The sequence below is a fragment of the Balaenoptera ricei genome, chromosome X (genome assembly GCF_028023285.1).
Source record: "Balaenoptera ricei isolate mBalRic1 chromosome X, mBalRic1.hap2, whole genome shotgun sequence".
Lineage (NCBI taxonomy): Eukaryota > Metazoa > Chordata > Mammalia > Artiodactyla > Balaenopteridae > Balaenoptera > Balaenoptera ricei.
The window spans coordinates 135,085,706-135,105,797 of NC_082660.1; the positions used below are offsets into that span (position 1 = coordinate 135,085,706).

At 35.4% G+C, this 20,092-nt stretch overlaps 1 protein-coding gene across 3 annotated transcripts in view; it reads left to right on the plus strand.

The window, feature by feature from the left end:
* Positions 1-20,092, plus strand: part of BRCC3 (BRCA1/BRCA2-containing complex subunit 3) — a 70,113-nt gene that overhangs the window by 32,126 nt on the left and 17,895 nt on the right. For 2 of the 3 annotated variants that reach the window (XM_059910010.1, XM_059910011.1), the window contains one exon: positions 11,923-11,997. The exons of the other annotated variant lie outside the window; for it this stretch is intronic. In XM_059910010.1, coding sequence (XP_059765993.1) covers positions 11,923-11,997 — 75 coding nt within the window. The remainder of the gene's footprint in view (positions 1-11,922; positions 11,998-20,092) is intronic. 3 annotated transcript variants of the gene reach the window in all.

Below are 20,092 nucleotides of genomic sequence, written 5' to 3' on the forward strand. Positions count from 1 at the left end.
ATTCTACTTCCTCAAAAGTATCTCGTAGTCAGCAATTGTGTATTAGGATTGCTTTGAATTTATAGACTAATTTAGGGAGGAACTTAACACCTGTACAGCATTGGGTCTTTCCATCCATGAACTTGGTGTATGTCCCTCCATTCATATCGTTTTATCTTTTTCAGAAATATATTGACATTTTCTTCACAATAAAAACTGGCATATTGCCACATCCACTCTGTTCAATCAGCAGGTTCAGCTAGATGGTTCACACTCACAAAACCCAAATAGGCCATCCTGGCACCCGTATATATTCAACTTTGCAGACTGCAGAATAAGAAACCCAGCCTGCCAGCAGGCCGCCATCAGCAAGCATTCTCAGCTGTCTAGGGCTTGTTTCTGCCCCCATTAACAGCTCAGGTGTGAAGAAATGAGAGCATATGGGGGGGTGATGGGGGAGAACAGGAGCCACTATGGCTTAGAAGCCCCATGTCCCAAATTAGGGACCACTCTGTCTTTGTTCCTTGTGTGTAGCCTCGGTCCCAGCCAGGGTCAGGGCCCAGGAACGATAGGCCCACTGCACTCAGGGACCCTGAGCTGTGACTCCCAGCAGGTGTTGATGTGCAGTCGCAGCCCTCCCAGACCAGGCGCAGGGTACCTCCCGGGACACCTGCCAGAAGCAGGCCCGCCCATCCCACAGCTGACCATCCACCTTCATCAGGTTTCCAGGGCAACCAAACTAGAAAGTGAATCCGAGGTCAGTGCCTCACCTCGAGGGAGAAAGGGGTTTGGTAATCCTACTTTCAGAGGTACTATTTCCAGAAGGAGGACAGAATACATGGCAGCAAAACCAACATGTTTACTATAGTATTTCTCATTAGATTCATAGTTTTTGTTCTTCTGTTCATAGTGCTGAACACTCTTAATAGTAATAGTAGAGTCAGTGGGTTATGTTGGTTTTTTCTAAGTAGATGATCATATCATCTGCAAATAATGACAGGTTTGACTCTTTGCAATATTTGTGTGTGTGTGTATCCTTTTTTTCAGGAGCATTCTTATTTCATTGGTATGGACCTATAAAAGTTGAATAGCAGAGTTGGGTGGCAAATATCATTCTTTCTGACTCTAATGGGAATACTTTTGTCCATCATTAAGTATGAGTTTGTTATGATTTTGTGGTAGACACCCTCTATTCCTTTATTAAGTTAAGGAAGTTTCTTTCTAATTCTAGTTTACTGAGAATTTTTAATCATGAATGTCTCAAGTTTTATCAAATACCTGTTTGTCATTTCCTGAGATGACAATGTGGTTGTTTCATTGTTTTAAAAGTTTCCAACATTGAAAGCTTTTAAAACAGTGAACTGATGTTTCATTCCTCAGATAAACCCTACTTTGCCATGATGTATTATTGTTCTTTTAATACAAAGTAGATTCTAGTTGCTAATATTTGGCTTAAGATTGTTACATCTATGTTCATAAGTGAGATTAGTCTAAAGTGTTCTTCTTGTCTTGGGCTCCTCTTGTCTAGTTTTGGTATCAGGATTATTTTATTAAGTTATAAAATGAGTTGGATTTTTTTCTCTTTTTTGGAAAGACAATATAGCATAATAATTAAGAACATGGCTCTGTAGCCAGATGCTTTGGTTGGAATCCTGATTTGCCACTATCTTGATGTCTAGCACAATAGGTTACTTTCACCTATTTTTGAACCATATATAAATGGAGCCATACAGTATGTACTCTTTTGGGTCTAGTTTTTTTCAATCAGTATTATGTTTGTGAGGTTCATCTGTGTGGTTACGTGAAGCAATAGTTTAGAAATTCTCATTGCTGTATAGCGTTCCATTGTCTGAATATACCACAGTTTGTTTATTCATTCTACTATTAAGAGATAATTTCAGTTTTTAAAAGTCTTTTACAAATTGCGCTGCTATGAATATTCTTGTTGTTGTGAACATATGTACATTTGTTGGATACATACGTGGGAGTGGAATACGTATGTATATATGTTCAGCTTTAATAGATAATGCCAACAATTTTCCTAAAGTGTCTTTACTGCCTCTCACTCCACATCCTTGCCAATACTTAATAATGTCTGTCTTGTTCATTTTTGCCATTCTGGCAAGTGTGTAGTAGTATTGCATTGTGGCTTTAATTTCCATTTTGTTGGCCACTAATAAAGTTGAAAACCTTTTCATATTTTTTTTTAGTTCTAGCATTTTATTATTATATGAATAGCATCCGTATTATACATGGATATAGTCCTTGGATTAACCCCTATGTTCATAGCCCGAAAATTAAAGTCAAATAATCAGGATGTTTTTATTTAGGTCCATAACATGTGCATAACAATTTATTAGGTTGTATTAGTTAAAATTACATTTGGTTGAGAACCAAGCAAAAACTCTAAAAATAATGCCTTCAGCAAAGTTAAAGTTTAATTCTCCATCATGGAAAAAAAGTAAACGGGTAGACAGTAAATGGCTGTTATTAGGGAAATAGGTATCTTATATCTTATTGCTCCATTTACAGGGTCTCCAAATAGTCCAAGATAGATGTTAAAATTTCAGACATACAGTGATATTCTAAACAGCAAATGGAAAGAAGTTAAAAAAAACCAAAACCTTCCTTTTAAGGAATCTCCCTGGTTGTACATATAACCTTTTCATAAATGTCTTATTGGCTAGCAATTATATGGTAACAACTAGCTGCAAGAGATACTAAGAAATATTTTAGCTTACAGGAACGTACTAGCTAAAAATTAGCTTCTGTTTACTAAGAAAGATACTTAAAGGATATTGAGAGCAGTATCTTTCATACAGGAAGCGGTAGAGAGAACTCAAAGAAGTAAAAGCCGCAGTCCGTATTCATAAGAGAATCTCAAATGTATTGAGTAGTAAAGACTGTAATGCAAGATTCAACCAGAAAGTACAAAGAATAAACATTGTGGTAGGAAATTTAAGGGACCTAGGAATTCATGAAAGGGGCAGCCTGGACAGAAACAGAAAATATAACATAGGCACAGAATAAACATTAATTGAATGAATGAATAGATAATTGAAAGAGTAAATGAGCATTTGGCTAATTTTTTTTTTTCAGTTGAGAACAGCTGAAAGTCACACAATACTGTGAGGGAGTTACTTTAACATTTAATTTCTTATAATGACGGGTTATACTTTGGGGGATTAGTGCAATAACATATATATAATCAATTATACACCTTGTATTAATAAACATTCTTTTTGAAGTTTGTACTCCTGTCTTTTTCAAAAGGGATAAAAGTGGAATGTTTCCAGTATCTTACAGATGTTGCGAGGCATTAGATAATTAAAAAATATTCCAATTGCGCAAAATCCTCCCTTCCCTAAATGCAACAACATTTCCAAAGCTTATAGGTATTGCGTATTTACAGATAAGGCCAACCTCCCACCATGCAGAAAGATAATAATGAAAAATAACTTTAAAAACAATACCCATTCATCTTTGTGATATATCCAGGAGGGAAGTAACTACTGGCATAAACTATAAATTACATGAAGGGCGACATATGCAAGATGGACTAGGAGGAAAAGTCCAGGACCAGATGGCTGCATGGATGAATTCTACGACTCAGAGAAAAATTAATACCAATCCTTCTTAGGCCCTTCCAAAACACAGAAGAGGGAACACTTCCAAACTCATTTTATGAGGCCAGCATCACTCTGATATGAAAGCCTGACAAAGATACCACAAGAAAAGAATACTACAGGCCAATATCCCTAATGAACAGAAATGCAAAAATCTTTAATAAAATACTAGCAAACTGAATTCAACAGCACATTGAAAGGATTATACACCATGAACAATTGGGATTTATCCCTGGGATATAAGGATGTTTCAACATATGCAAATCAATCGATATGATACACCACATTAATAGAATGAAAGATAAAAACCACATGATCATCTCAATTGATGCAGAAAAAGCATTGTAAAAACTCTCAACAAAATAGGTATAGGAGGAAAAACAAAACAAAAAAAAAAAACAAACAACAACAACAACAACAACAACAAAAAAGGTATAGGAGGAACTTACCTCAATGCAATAAAGGCCATATATGAAAAGTCCACAGCTAACATCATAATCAGTGGGGGGAAAAATGAAAGCTTTCCCTCCAAGATCCAGTACAAGGCAAAGATACCCACTCTTTCCACTTCTATTCAACATAATACTGGAAGTCTTAGCCAGAGCAGTTAGTCAAGTAAAAGAAATAAAAGGCATCCAAATCAGAAGTAAAATTTATCTCCGCTTGCAGATGACATGATAATATGTGCAGATAACCCTAAAGACTCACCAAAAAGCTGTTAGAACTAATAAATTCAGTGAAGTTGAAGAATACAAAATCAACGTGCAAAAATTAGTCTTGTTTCTATACACAAACAATGAACTATCCAAAAAGGAAATTAAGAAAGCAATCCTGTTCACAATAGCAACAAAAATAATAAAATACTTATGAATAAACTAAAGTCAAAGACATATATACCCACTGAAAATTATAAAAACATTCATGAATGAAATTAAAGAGGACACAGATAAATGGAAAGACATCTTGTGTTCATGGATTACAAGAATTAATATTGTTAAAATGTCCATTCTACCTAAAGTGATCCAAAGAGTCAATGCATTCCCTATCAAAATGTCAATGGCATTATTTTTTTACAGAAATAAGAAAAACTCCTAAAATTCATATGGGATCACAAAAGACCCCAAATAGCCAAAGCAATCCTGAGGAAGAAGAATGAAGATGGAGGCATCACATTTCCTGATTTCAAATGATATTACAAAGCTACAGTATTCAAAACATCATGGTATTGGCACAAAAAACAGACACATAGATCAATGGAACAGAATAGAGAACCCAGAAATGAACCCATACACCTATGGTCAACTGATCTTTGACAAGACTGCCAAGAATACACAATAAAACCAAGAAATGATTTTGGGGAGACTTTGTATCCACTTCAAGAAAAATGAAATTGGACCCTTTACTCACACCATATACAAAAAGTCAACTCAAAATGTATTAAAGACTTAAATGTAAGATATAAAACTCCTAGAAGACAACATAGGGAAAAAACTTTTTGGCACTGGTTTTGGCAATGAATTTTTATTTGATATGGCAAGAAAAGCAAAAATAGACAAGTGGGATTGCATCAAACTAAAAAGCTCTGGGACTTCCCTTGTGGCACAGTGGTTAAGAATCCGCCTGCCAATTCAGGGGACACGGGTTTGAGCCCTGGTCTGGAAAGATCCCACATGCCGTGGAGCAACTAGGCCCGTGCACCACAACTACTGAGCCTGCGCTCTGGAGCCCGTGTGCCACAACTACTGAAGCCCGCGCACCTAGAGCCTGTACTCTGCAACAAGAGAAGCCACCGCAATGAGAAGCCCATGCTCCACAACGAAGAGTAGCCCCTGCTCGCTGCAACTAGCGAAAGCCCGTGTGCAGCAAGGAAGACCCAACACAGCCAAAAATAAATAAAAAATAAAAAAATAAAAAGCTTCTGCACAGCAAAGGAAACATCAACAGTAAAAAGGCAGCCTATGGAATGGGAGAAAATATTTGCAAACTGTGTATCTGATAAGGAGTGAATATCTAAAATATACAAGGAACTCAGTAACAAAAAACCCAAATAACTCTATTAAGAAGTGGACAAAGGAACTGAATAGACATTTCTCAAAAAAAAAACATACAAATGGCCAACAGGTATATGAAAAGGTACTCAACATCATCAGTCATCAGGGATGTGTGCAAACACACACAAACACGCACAAACATACACACACAATGGAATATTCAGCCCCCAAAAGAAGGAAATCCTACCATTTGCAACAACATGGGTCAACCTGGAGTGAAATAAGCCAGTCACAGAAGGATAAATACTGCATGATTCCACTTATATGAGGAATCTAAAATAGTCAAACACATAGAACCAGAAAGTAGAATGGTGGTTGCCAGGGGCTGAGGGGAGGGAGAAATGGGGAGATGATGGTTAAAGTTTCAGTTATTCAGGATGAGTAAGTTCTAGACATCTAATATACAACAGTGTGACTGTAGTTAACAATACTGTATTGTGTACTTGAAATTTGCTAAGAGGGTAAATCTTAAGTGTTCTCACCACCGTGCCCCTCCCCACCAAAAATGGTAACTATGTGAGGGGATGGATATATTAGTTTGATTGTGGTGATTATTTCACAATATATATCAAAACATTAAGAAGTACACCTTAATTATATACAATTTTCATTTGTCAATTATACCTCAGTAAAGCTGAAAAAAAATTACATGCAAGATGAGAGCGCGAACATAAATAAAAGGTAACAGAAGCAGAATTAGGATGTGAAAGCCTCTTTGTTTTTTCAGTCTCCATTCTTTCAGGAAGAGAAAAAGACAGTAGCTGTTTCACTAGATGAAAAGCAAATGCGGGGACTGCAAAAGTGGGATACTGCATCTCGTGTTCTCATTTTTGAAAAGTGTCTACAACTGCTTATTAATTCCTCTAGGTAACTATCTGTTCTTGTTGATGATATTATTCTTTATGGATGATTGGTGATTACTGTTAATTGAAGTAAAGAGCACTGCTTTTCTCTGAACTCCAGAATGCTGTTAGGGAAACATTTTAAGCATGAAGAACAAATTTATTTTTGTAACATGGTGAAGATTAGAGATCTGAAAAAATCTATTTTTAGCTGGAAACTTATTCTCCGTGTTCTACAAGTTTTAGACTGTGTTTCTCATTGCATTCTCAATAAATGGTGCTGATCTTGTAAAGGAAGAATGCTATCAGAATGGAAGAAAAGAGAAGAATAATTGAATTCTCAGTCATTAGAGCCTAAAGTACTTTAAAAGGTCATTGAGTGTCCTTCAGAAACTTGAGTCTGTAGAAATAAAGGGGCTCATCCAAGACCACGTGGCTGGGCAAGAGCAAGGCCAGTGCTCATTCTGTGTCCCCTTTTAAGAATGTCAAATCCCGAATCTATTTAACTTAAGAAGGCATGGACAAGATTACCGAAGTCCTCACTAGAAGCACTGTTTGAATTCCTGAGCCTTATCCTTGTTTTATCTGCACTCTGCTTTTAAATTTTTGCTTCTGCCTTTATTGGGTTACATAGGATCTAGAACCTACATATAAATCAGGCATAGGGCTGACATCACCACAATCCAGGTAATAGACATATCCAACACCTCCAAAGTTTCCTTGTGTTGTTTTTGTTTTGTTTCATATAATTTTGTTTTTGTGTTAAGAAGACAATGTGAGATCTACCCTCAGCAAATTTTGAAATGCACAATACTGTATGCCCATTGAATAACTACTCCTCTTTCCCCTACCCACATCCACTGGCAACCACTATTGTATGGTCTGCTTCTTTGAGTTTGACTATTTTAGATTCGTCATATAAGTGGCATCATGTGTATATGTCAATCCCAATCTCCCAATTTATCCCTCCCCCCACCTTTCCCCCCTGGTAACCATACGTTTGTTTCCTACATCTGTGACTCTATTTCTGTTTAGGAGTTCCTTATGTATTTTGGATATTAACTCTTTATTAGATATATGGTTTGCAAATATTTGATACCAGTTCTTAATTTTAATATGTACCATTTTTTCCCCATTTTGGAGCTCTTTGTGTTCTGTTTAAGAAAATTTTTCCTACCCGAAGCTCATTCAGATGTTCTACTTTTTACCTAAAAGTTTCATTGTTTTACCTTTCACATTTATATCTATAATACACCTGGATTTGATTTTTGTGTATGGTCTGAAGCAGGGGGTCAAGATTCATTTTCTTTTTCACATGGATGTCCATTGAGTCAGAATCATTTATTGAAAAGACCATTTTTTTTGGTCATCTATCAGGCATTTGTTTATGTGTTGATGTTTCTGGATTCTTTACTTTGTTCTATCCTTGGTTTGTTGTCTATCCTTGTACCAGTACTACACTGTCTTGATACTGTAGCTTTACAACAGGTCTTGACATGTGGTAATATTGGGTTGGCTAAAACGTTCATTCGGTTTTTTCCATAAGATGGCTCTAGTAGCGTTTAGTTGTCTTTAACTTCATTCGAAACAATTTTGTTAGATTGCATTGTGACAGCTGTCATATCAGCATGCATTAAAAGAAAATTTATCAAAATTGGTGAATTTTTGTATAGCCATTTTAATATTGAAGATGGAAGAAAGAAGCAATATTTTCAGCATATTATGCTTTATTATTTCAAGAAAGGTAAAAACGCAATTGAAATGCAAAAAAAGATTTGTGCAGTGTATGGAGAAGGTGCTGTGACTGATCAAACGTGTCAAAAGTGGTTTGCAAAGTTTCGTGCTGGAGATTTCTCACTGGATGATGCTCCACGGTCGGGTAGACCAGTTGAAGTTGATAGCCATCAAATCAAGACATTAATTGAGAACAATCAACGTTACACCCATGTGGTAGATAGCCGACATACTCAAAATATCCAAATCAAGTGTTGCAAATCATTTGCACCAGTTTGGTTATGTGAATCGCTTTGATGTTTGGGTTCCACATAAGTTAGCAGAAAAAACCTTGACCATATTTCCACATGCGATTCTCCACTGCAACGTAATGAAAACGTTCCGTTTTTAAAACAAATTGTGATGGGCGATGGAAAGTGGATACTGTACAATGTGGAATGGAAAAGATCGTGGGGCAAGCGAAATGAACCACCACCAACCACAGCAAAGGCCGGTCTTCATCCGAAGAAGGTGATGTTGTGTATATGGTGGGATTGGAAGGGAGTCCTCTATTATGAGCTCCTTCTGGAAAACCAAATGATTAATTCCAACAAATACTGCTCCCAATTAGACCACTGAAAGCAGCACTCGAGGAAAAGTGTCCAGAATTATTAAACAGAAAATGCATAATCTTCCATCAGGGTAATGCAAGACCACGTGTTTCTTTGATGACCAGGCAAAAACTATTACAGCTTGGCTGGGAAGTTCTGATTCATCCGCCATATTCACCAGACATTGCACCTTTGGATTTCCATTTGTTTCAGTCTTTACAAAAATTCTCTTAATGGAAAAAATTTCAGTTCCCTGGAAGACTGTAAAAGGCACCTGGAACAGTTCTTCACTCAAAAAGATAAAAAGTTTTGGGAAGATGGAGTTATGAAGTTGCCTGAAAAATGGCAAAAGGTAGTGGAACAAAATGGTGAATATGTTGTTCAATAAAGTTCTTGGTGAAAATGAAAAATGTGTCTTTTATTTTTAACTTTAAAAATGGAAGGAACTTTTTGGCCAACCCAATACATGAGTCCTCCGGCTGTGTAGTTCTCAAATGTTGCCTTAGCTATTCTTAGCCCTTTGCATTTCTACATAAATTGCAGAATTTGGCTTTTCAATATCCACAGGAAAAAGACCTGCTGGGGTTTTGATTTGGATTGCTTTAAGTCTGTAGCTCAATTCAGGGAAAAATGACATTTTTTAAGTGAGGTCTTCCGCTCCATGAGCATGTTATATCCCTCCTTTTATGTGGGTCTTTAATTTCTCTCAGTAATATGTTATAATTTTCAGTATAGAGGCCTTGTACCTCTTGTTGGATTTATTCCTAGCTATTTGATCTTTATTTTAAAAATACTGTAAAGCTATTATAAATGGCATAATTTTTTAAAGTTCATTTCCTATTTTTTGCTAGTATATATGAATTAAATGGATTTGTTTATGTTGGTCTTGTGCCCAGTGACCTTGCTAATTTATTTATTAATTCTAATAGTGTGTGGGTTTTTATAATCTTCTACAAACACAGTCAGGTCATTTGTGAATAATCACAATTTTATTTCTTCCTTTTTAATCTGCATGCCTTTTATTTCTTTTATTGCCTTATAAATTTGCTAGGACTTTCAGGGATGATATTAGGCATCCTTTTTTATTCCCAAGTTCAGGGAGACAGTTTTTAATAATTCACCAATAAGTGATGTTTATTGTAGATTTTTGACAGATATTCTTTATCTGTTTAAGAAAATTCCTCTCTTAGCTATATTTTAGCTATGTTTTATTTTATTATTGTAGTAGGTGTATGCTCTGGGACAGGCTATATCAGACTGGAATTTCTCTTCCTTAACCATCTTGGCCTCATGCCTTTTGAGGGTGTAGATCTTTCCTCACTATTTAAATCTCTTCTTTGGTTTCTGTTTTTTTTTTTCAGGTTTTCTACTTCTCCTTGAGTCAATTATGGTAATTTATATTTCCTAGAAAATTGTCCGTTTCATCTAAGTTTTCCATTTTTTTTTGACTTGAGGAAATATGTAGTTTTATTTTTTAAATGTTTTATTTTCTTTGTAGCATTTATCACTAATGTAATTTAATTTTTCATTCATTATTTATGGTTTCTCCACTAGATTGTTGTCTCTATGACTGTGGGGACTGTGTCACAGCCTGCCACATAGTAGCCATTCAGTAAATATTTCTTGAGTGGATGATTGTGTGATCTCTCTTTAAGTATGTCCCCTTTTCCATTGCTAATGCTATTTGCTTGTTTTTTCTCTTTTTTCTTGATTCTCTTTCCAGAGGCTTATCTATTTTGTTGGTCTTTTCAAAGGACCAGCTTTAGGTTCTCTTGATCAACTCAATTTCTTTGCTTTCTTTTTAAAAAAATGTCTGCTTTTCTCTTTATTAATTTCTTAATTGTATTTTCTGTATGTTTTATTATTGCTGCATTGTTCTTCTTACTGTTATCCTTATTCTAAATTCTTGAGATGAAAACTAAGTTTACTTTCTGTCTCCCTTGCTTTCTAACAAATACATTTAAGGCCATATATTTTCCTCCTCACTTTGGCTCCATTACATAGGTTTTGTTGTATAGTAGTTCCAGTGGTTTTTTTTTAACTTCTAACTCATTTGTGTTTTCTGTTTTTATTTTCTCTTCAACTCAAGAGTTATTTAGAAATGCATTTAAAAACGTCCAGGTGTGTAGATCTGGGCCAGGTTGGGGGGGATATTTTTTGCTATTATGTTCATTTTTAACACTACATTATGGTAATTGTGGCCTGTGTGATATCAGCTTTATGGAAATTTTTTGATACTTCCTCTGTTACCTAGAACAGGGATCCACAAACTACAGCTTGTAGGCCACATGGGCCTGGCGCCTATTTTGGAAATCAAGTTTTACTGGAACACAGCCACACCCATTTGTTTACATACTACCTATGACTGCTTTCCAGCTACAACTGCAAAGCTGAGTGGCTGTAACAGAGACCCTGTGGCCCATACAGCTTAAAACATATACTGTTTGGCCTTTCCATTAAAAAGGTTGCTGACCCTTGACTTCAAACATGGTCAATTTTTGTAACTTTTTCATATGAATTGGAAAATATGTATATTGTCTCTTGAGTAAAAGTCCCTTATAGCTTTGTTAGAATAAGCTTGTTAAGTTGTGTTATACTGATCCTTATATCCTTCCTCACTGAGAGAGATATGTATAAACCTCCCATCATAACTAAATTTGTCTATTTCCTATATTTTAGTCAGGGTTAGCCTTATATATTTTGAAGCTGTATTGTTAGTGCATAAAGAATGCACTAACAATACCCATTGTTAGTGGGAATTTGTTTCCCATTTGTTATAAAGGTTCATAACTTTTATATTGTCCTGGTATGTTTTTCCTTCATAAAATATGAAGTAGCCCTCTTTGTCCCATTTATTTATGCATATATTTATACATGCCTTGAATTCTTTCTTTGTAAAGAATGTTACTATTCCTGTTAGGATTAGGTTCAACTACATATATTAGGAAAAAAATAATAAATAAAATTAGTTTAAAGAAGAAAGATTTTTTCTTGGGTAGAAGAAGTCTGGAGATAGGTATTCAAGGGCTCTGCGATACTATCAGGGACCCAGGCTCCTACCTTCTGCTTCACCATCTCGGTGTATGGTTTCCATCCTAAGGTCCCCTCATGGTCCACGAGACTTCTGGAGCTCCAGCCAGCACATCTCCATTGAGGGCCAGAAGGAAGAGGAAAGGTAGGAGGGCAAAAAGGGGCCTGTCCCAGCTCTGCCAATTTCTAATAAGTGACCTTCCCAGAAAGCCCCAGAAAACAATTCAATTTTCATCTCATTGGCAGCATTTAGTCAAGTGGCCACACCTCAGCTTCCAGGGAGGCCTGTCAGATAGCTCTGTCAGCTAAAAATTGGCACTGTTACCAAGGACATTTGGATTAGGACAGCTAGCAACTTCTGCCACTCCCTGTTTGGTGCATGTTGTAGTTCTTGTTAGTATCCTTTTCCTGTTATAACTTTCTCCATCCCTTTATTCTCAACCTTCCTCAGTTATTTTGTTTCAGGTATGTCTCTTTTAAATAGAATATAGCAAGATCTTGAGTTACTTGGTTTTAAACAATCAGAACATCTGTCTATTAATAGGTGAGTGTAACGCATTCATTTTATTATCATTGCTGGTATATGTGGCAGTATTCCTGCCATTATTTTTTTTCTGCTTTCTTTGTGCCATACTTTGTTTAATTCTTTTTACCTCTCCTTCCATTTGTTACTCTGATTGAGTTTTCCATTACCTGTTTTTTCAGCCTTAGAAATTGTCCTTATTACTGTTTTGATTCTTCTAGTTAATACTCTTAATGTTTTACAACGTTCTGTTTTGAAATAATTTCAGATTTACAGAAAAGTTGCAAGAATAGTACAAAGGATTCCTGTGTACCCTTCACCCAGATCCCCCAAATGTCAGAATTTTATCATATTTCCATTATCTTTTTTTCTTTATACCTATGGATAATTTTTCCTGAACCACTGGAGGATAAGTTACACAAATGATGTCCCTTCAGTGGATATTTCCTAAAGAACAAGGACATTCTCTTGTATAACAATAATAAAATAATCAATATCAGGAAATTAAAATTCATATAATACTGTATCTGATCCATAGATGGTATTCTAATTTCATCAGTTTTCCTAATAACATCCCTTACAGTACGAAAAACAAAACAAAAAAACCTTTATCCTGGTCCAGGATGCAGACCAGGTTCACACATTGCACATAATTGTCATGACTTTTTAGTCTCCTTTGATTGGAAACAGTTCCTGTGTCTTTTGTGACCTTAATATTTTTGAAGACTACAGGCCAGTTATTTTGGAAAAATGTCCCTCGTTTTGGATTTGTTTATGTTTTATCATAATTATATGGAGATTATATACTTTAGCAATAAGACCACAAAAGTGATGTTGTGTTCTTCTCAGTGATTTGTTTTAGGAGGCACATGATATCAATTTGTCCCATCATATGTGATTGCAACTTTGACCATGCCCTTAAGGAAGTGTCTATGAGGTTTTCCACTATAAATTTTTCCCTTTGAAATTAATAAGTATCTTGTGGGGAGTATTAGCATTCATCAGTGATCCTTTCCTAATTATTTATTATTAAGATGGTTATCGAAGGCAATGGTCTAATTCCATCATTCCGTCTACATTTACTAGTTAGCATTCTACTCCAGAGAAGGGCTTTTCCTTCTTCCCATTTGTTTATTTTTTCATTCATTTATTTATATTAGTGTGGACACCTGGATTCTTATTTTACCAATAGGTTCTAACCCATTATTGTCATTAGCTACTTTGAGACACATAGTAGACACACACAGTGGAAGCCCCTCCGATGTTCTATTGACATGTTCCCATCATTTTTTGAGTACTACCTGATTTTCTGGCACAAGAAGATGTTTCAGCTTCATCTCCTCCTTTCCTGCATTCAGCCCTGTATTCAGCATTTCTCCAAGGAGCCCTGGTTCCCTTACTTTTTTTAACAGTTCTATTGAGGTATAATTGACATACAATAAACTACATGTTTAAAGTATACAATTTGATAAGTTTTGACATATACACACCTATACACACCATCACCACAATCAAGATAATGAACATATCCATCACCCCTCAAATTTTCTTTGTGCCCCTTTGTAATTCCTCCCACTTGCCACTTCATATCCCTTCCCTAACCCCAGGAAACCCTGACCTGCTGTCAATATAGATTACTCTGCATTTTCTAGAAATATATCTGTATATATATACATATATATATAGAATATGTACTCTTTGTTTCCTTTCAAACAACAGAATTATTTTGAGATTCATCCAAGTTATAGCATGTATCATTATTTTTATTACAGAGTAGTATTAAATGATATAATTATTACCACAATTTTTTTATCCATTCACCTGTTGATAGACATTTGAGTTACTTGCAGTTTTTGTCTACTACAAATAAAGCTGCTTTGAACATTTGTGTACAAGTCTTTGTATTGGATATATGCTCTCTCTTCCCTTGGAGAAATACCTAGGAGCAGACTGGCTGAATCATATGGTAGGTGTATATTTAACTTTTTAAGAAATTACCAGGGGCTGTTTTCCAAAACAGCCTGCTGGGATTTTTTATTGGGATTATATTGACTCTATTGATCATTTTGGGGAGAATTGACATCTTAAAAATATTGAGTCTTCCAGTCCATGAACATGGCATATCTCTCCATTTATTTAGGTCTTTAATTCTCCCAACAATTTTTTGTAGTTTTCGGTATACGGGTCTTGCATATCGTTTGTCAGACTTATCCCTACACATTTCATATGTTTATCCTACTGTTCTATTGTTTTAATTTCATTTTCCTACTGTTCACTGCTGCTATACAAAAATACATTTGATTTTTATATATTGAGTTTGTATCCTACAACTTTGCTAGATTCACTTGTTAATTTTAGTAGCTTTTTTTTTTTAAGGGCTTGGCACAAAGGAAGGAGTTAACAGATGCTAGCCCCTTTGCCTTCTATATAAAGGTTTTTTCTAAATTAATTAATTAATTAATTTATTTTTGGCTGTGTTGGGTCTTCGTTTCTGTGCGAGGGCTTTCTCTAGTTGTGGCAAGCGGGGGCCACTCTTCATCGTGGTGCACGGGCCTTTCAGTGTCGCAGCCTCTCTTGTTGCGGGGCACAGGCTCCAGACGCGCAGGCTCAGTAGTTGTGGCTCAAGGGCCTAGTTGCTCCGTGGCATGTGGGATCTTCCCAGACCAGGGCTTGAACCCGTGTCCCCTGCATTGGCAGGCAGATTCTCAACCACTGCGCCACCAGGGAAGCCCTTTAGTAGCTTTTTTGAAGAGTCCATTGGATTACCTACACAGGTCATCATCTGTGAATAGAGGCAGTTTTACTTCTTTCTTTCCAATCTGGATGCTTATGTTTATTTTTGTCACCTTACCACATTCACTGGAACCTCTAATAAGCTGTTGAATACAGTTTAATGACAGTGAGAGCAGTCACGGTAGCCTTGTTCTTGATCTTTGGAGATATCATTCAATTTTTCACCATTAAGTATGATGTTACCTGAAGGTTTTTCATAGGTTCTCTCATCAGTTTGAGGAAGTTTCCTTCTATTCCTAGTTTGCTGAGAGTTTTCTATTTCATCAGTAATAGATGTATTTTTAAAAAATAGATGTTGTATTTTATCAAATGCTTATTCTATAAAAATCTATTTAGATGATCATATAGTTTTTTTCTTTTTCAGTCTGTTAATATTGATGAATTACACTGATTTTTTGATTGCTAAACCAACCTTGCATTCCTGGAATAAACCCCATGAATAATGATGAATTATCCATTTTATGTATTGCTGGATTTGATTTGCTAAAAATTTATTAAGAATTTTTGCATCTGTATACACGAGGGATATTAGTTTGTGGTTTTCAATTTTGGAAAGTCTTTCTATGGCTTTGGTGTCAGAGAAATGCAGGCTTCAGAAAATGAGTTGGATAGCTTAGCCTTCTTTTCAATTTAATGGAAGAGTTTGGGTAGAATTGATATTCTTTCTTCCTTAAGTATTTGGTAGAATTCACCATTCAAGCTTTCTGGGCCTGGAGGCTTCTTTGTGGGAACCTTTTTATTTATTTAATAGATATAGGGCTATTCATGTTATCTATTTCTTCTTGAGTGAGCTTTGGTAATTTGTGTCGTTTAAGGTACTTATTCATTTTATCTAAGTAGTTGAATATATTGGCATAAAGTTGTTCATAATATTTTATCCTTTATTATCTGTAAAATCTATAGTAATGTCATCTCTGACTCCTATGTTGGTAATTTGCATCTTCTTTCTCATCTCTATATTGGTAATTTGTGTCTCTTCTGATAAGTCCGGCTAGAGGTGTAACAGTTTTACTGCATATCTCAAAGAATCAACTTTGGTTTCACTCGTTTTCTCTGTTTTTCCATTTATGTCAACTCTGATCTGTGTTATTTCCTTACTTTTGCTTACTTTGAACTTCCTTCATTCTTCTTTTTCTAGTTTTTTAAAAGGTGGATGGAAGCTGAGTTCCATTATTTGAGACCTATCTTTTCATATAAATGTTGAGCGCTATAAATTTCCTTCTCTAAGTACTGTTTTAGTTGTATCCCACAAATTTTGGTATGCTTTCATTTTTATTAAGTTCAAAATACTTTCTAATTTTTCTTTTTACTTCCTCTTTGATCCACAAGTTATTTAAAAGTATGTTATTTAGTTTCTAAATACTTGGGGTTTTCATGATATCTTTCTGTTATTGATGTTTAATTCCATTGTGGTCAGAAAAAATACTTTTTGTGACTTGAATCCTATTAAAATTATTTAAAATGTTTTGTTTAATTATATTTTATTTAATTTTTATATAAATTTATTTACTTATTTTTGGCCACACTGGGTCTTCCTTGCTGCACGCAGGCTTTCTCTAGTTGCGGTGAGCGGGGACTACTCTTTGTTGCGGTGCACGGGCTTCTCATCGCGGTGGCCTCTGTTGTTGCGGAGCACGGGCTCTAGGCATGCGGGCTTCAGTAGTTGTGGCACATGGGCTCAGTAGTTGCAGCTCACGGGCTCTAGAGCACAGGCTCAGTAGTTGTGGCACCTGGGCTTAGTTGCTCCGCAGCATGTGGGATCTTCCCGGACCAGGGCTCGAACCCATGTCCCCTGCATTGGCAGGCGGATTCTTAACCATTGTGCCACCAGGGAAGTCCTAATTTTTAAAATTGAAGTATAATTGACCTACAATACTATGTTAGTTCCAGGTGCACAACACAGTGCTTCAATAATTCTATACCTTACAAAACAGTCACCACGGTAAGTCAAGTTACCATCTGTCACCATACAAAGTTATTATAATATTATTGACTGTGTTCCCCATGCCATACATTGAGAATGTTTTATGACCCAGAATGTGGTCTATATAGGTAACTTTTCTGCGTACACCTGAAAAGGATATGTATTTTGCTGTTGGGTAGGGTATGCTTAGAAATATCAATTAGATTAAGTTTTTTTTAAGTTAATCAAAATCTCTTTATTGTTTCTCATTTAGAGATATAAAGGGCAAAACCAATAAAAATAAAGACATTTACTCAACTTAACAGCTGGTATGCAGTCTGAGATTGTATAGCTCTAATTACTCAGAAGGCTGCCTAAGATAGTAATTGCCCTTTTCTCTTCATTTTCAATACTGATTTTTTTCCCTTCCAATTCATCCCTTAAATATTTCCAGTACAGATTTTTCTCTCCCCAGTTCATTCTTTAAATATAATTTACTCTGTGGTAATAAGAAGACTTAGCAGACTGGAATACACATTTTGTGAAAAATAAAGGAAGAGAAAAGCTTTGCCCTTAAGACATTTTTGTTGTTGTTGTTGTTGTTAAAATACAACACATACTCAGGTGACAGAATGCCAGCAAATATACAGGTGCAAATGTGAACACTGTACTCATTTCTTAGGCACAAGGAAAAAGAGAGTGGAAATTTTATTTTAAACCAAGCTAGAATGTTTCTCTTTTTAATCTCATGCTTTATATTTTTGTTTTTACTAATAATTTTCTATAAGAATGAGTTTTTAAAACTTCATGTATATAACAAACCTAGGTACAACAATACCTATGTAGTATTCTTGCCAGACCTTGGTGTAATAATAAAATAATCAAATCTAAAATGTGGCACATTCTACAAGATGACTGGCCTGAACCTTGAAAAAAAATCAATGACTAGGAATAAGGAGACTCATAGATCAAGATGTTTTATAATGTAGTTCAAGTCTTTACTTTTACTGGCATTTGTGTGCACTGTTCTATCAATTTTTGAGGGAAGGGTATTGACATCTCTATAATTGTAGATTTGTCTATTTTCCTCATGATTCTATCAGCTTTTTATTTATAGCTTCTGAAGCCCTGTTATTGTGTGCCTACATGTTTAGGACTGTTATGTATTTTTTATGAATTAACCTTTTTATCATTAGGAAATTATCTTCATCTCTGTTAATATTCTTCTCTCTGAAATTAACTTTGATATTGGTATAACCACACTTACTCTCTTTTGAGTTTTGTTAGCATGTTGTATCTTTTCACTTTTAACTTATTTGTGTCTTTAAATTTAAAGTGTGATTTTTGTAGTTAGCATATAGTTGGGTCTAGGAATTATCCAATCTGACAATCTCTGCCATTTAATTGACATATTTGGATCCTTTACATTTAATGTGATTATTAATGAAGTTAGGTTTAAAATCTACCATCTTGCTTCTATTGTCTATTCGTTTTCTGTATTTGTCTCATCTAATTTCTGTTCACTTTTTCCTCTTTCTTATGCCTTCTTTTGGATTGAGTAATTTTTATGATTTAATTTTACCTCCTTTGTAGGTTTATTAGTGATAATCTTTTGTTATATTACTTTAGTAGTGTTTCTCAACATTGTCACTATTGACATCATGGGCCAGACAACTATAGTGGCAAGGAGAAGTCCTGTGCATTGTAGGATATTAAGCAGCATCTGTGGCCTCCACCCACTAGATGCCAGTAGCACTTCCTTAGTTGTGACAGTCAAAAATGTCTCCAGACAGTGCCAAATGTTCCCTGAAGGGTGAAATCACCCCTGGTTGAAAAGCACTGGTATATATATATATATATATATATATATATACATACACATACATACATACACACACACACACACACACACACATATATATATATACATACATATATATATATATTTTACTTATCACAGTTTGCCTTGAAGTACTATTATACTAGTTCACATGTAGTATTAAGAACCTTGCACCACGGTACTTCCATTTCTCTCCTCCTGGTTTTTGTGCTAATACTGTCATACATTTTACTTGTATGTATGCTATAAACCCATAGTATGTTGTTATTAGTTTTACTTTAAATAGTTGATTATCTTTCCAAGAAACTTAAATTAAGAAAAAAAGTCTGTATTTACGCAGTTTCCAGTGCTCTTCATTTCTTTGTTTCCATCTGGCATCATTTTCTTTCTTCTTGAAGAATGTCATTTAATATTTCTGATAATGCAAGTCTTCTAGCAATATACTCTTTCAACTTTTATATATCTGAAAAAAGTCTTTACTTCAATTCCAGTTTTAAAACATGTTTTCGATGGGTAAAGAACTGTAGGTTGACTTTTTTTCCTTTCAGAACTATAAAGATATTTCTCCACTGTCCAACAAGAAAGTGACTATCATCTTTAGCTTTTTCCTGTCTACTTGTCTTTTTTTCCTGATTTCTTTTTTTTTAATTGGGGTATAGTTGTTTTACAATGTTGTGTTAGTTTCTAATGCACAGTGAAGTGGAGTTCCCTGTGCTATACAGCAGATTCTCATTAGTTACCTATTTTATACATATTAGTGTATATATGTTAATCCCAATCTCCCATTTCATCCCACACCCCCCTTTCCCCCTTTGGTGTCCATACTTTTGTTCTCTACATCTGTGTCTCTATTTCTGCCTTGGAAACCAGTTCATCAGTACCATTTTTCTAGATTCCACAAATATGCATTAATATATGATATTTGTTCTTCTCTTTCCGATTTCACTCTGTATGACAGTCTCCAGGTCCATCCACGTCTCTACAAGTGACCCAATTTCGTTCCTTTTTATGGCTGAGTAATATTCCATTGTATATATGTACCACATCTTCTTTATCCATTCATCTGTGGATGGACATTTAGGTTGCTTCCATGACCTGGCAATTGTAAATAGTGCTGCAATGAACACTGGGGTGCATGTGTCTTTTTGAATTATGGTTTTCTCTGGGTATATACCCAGTAG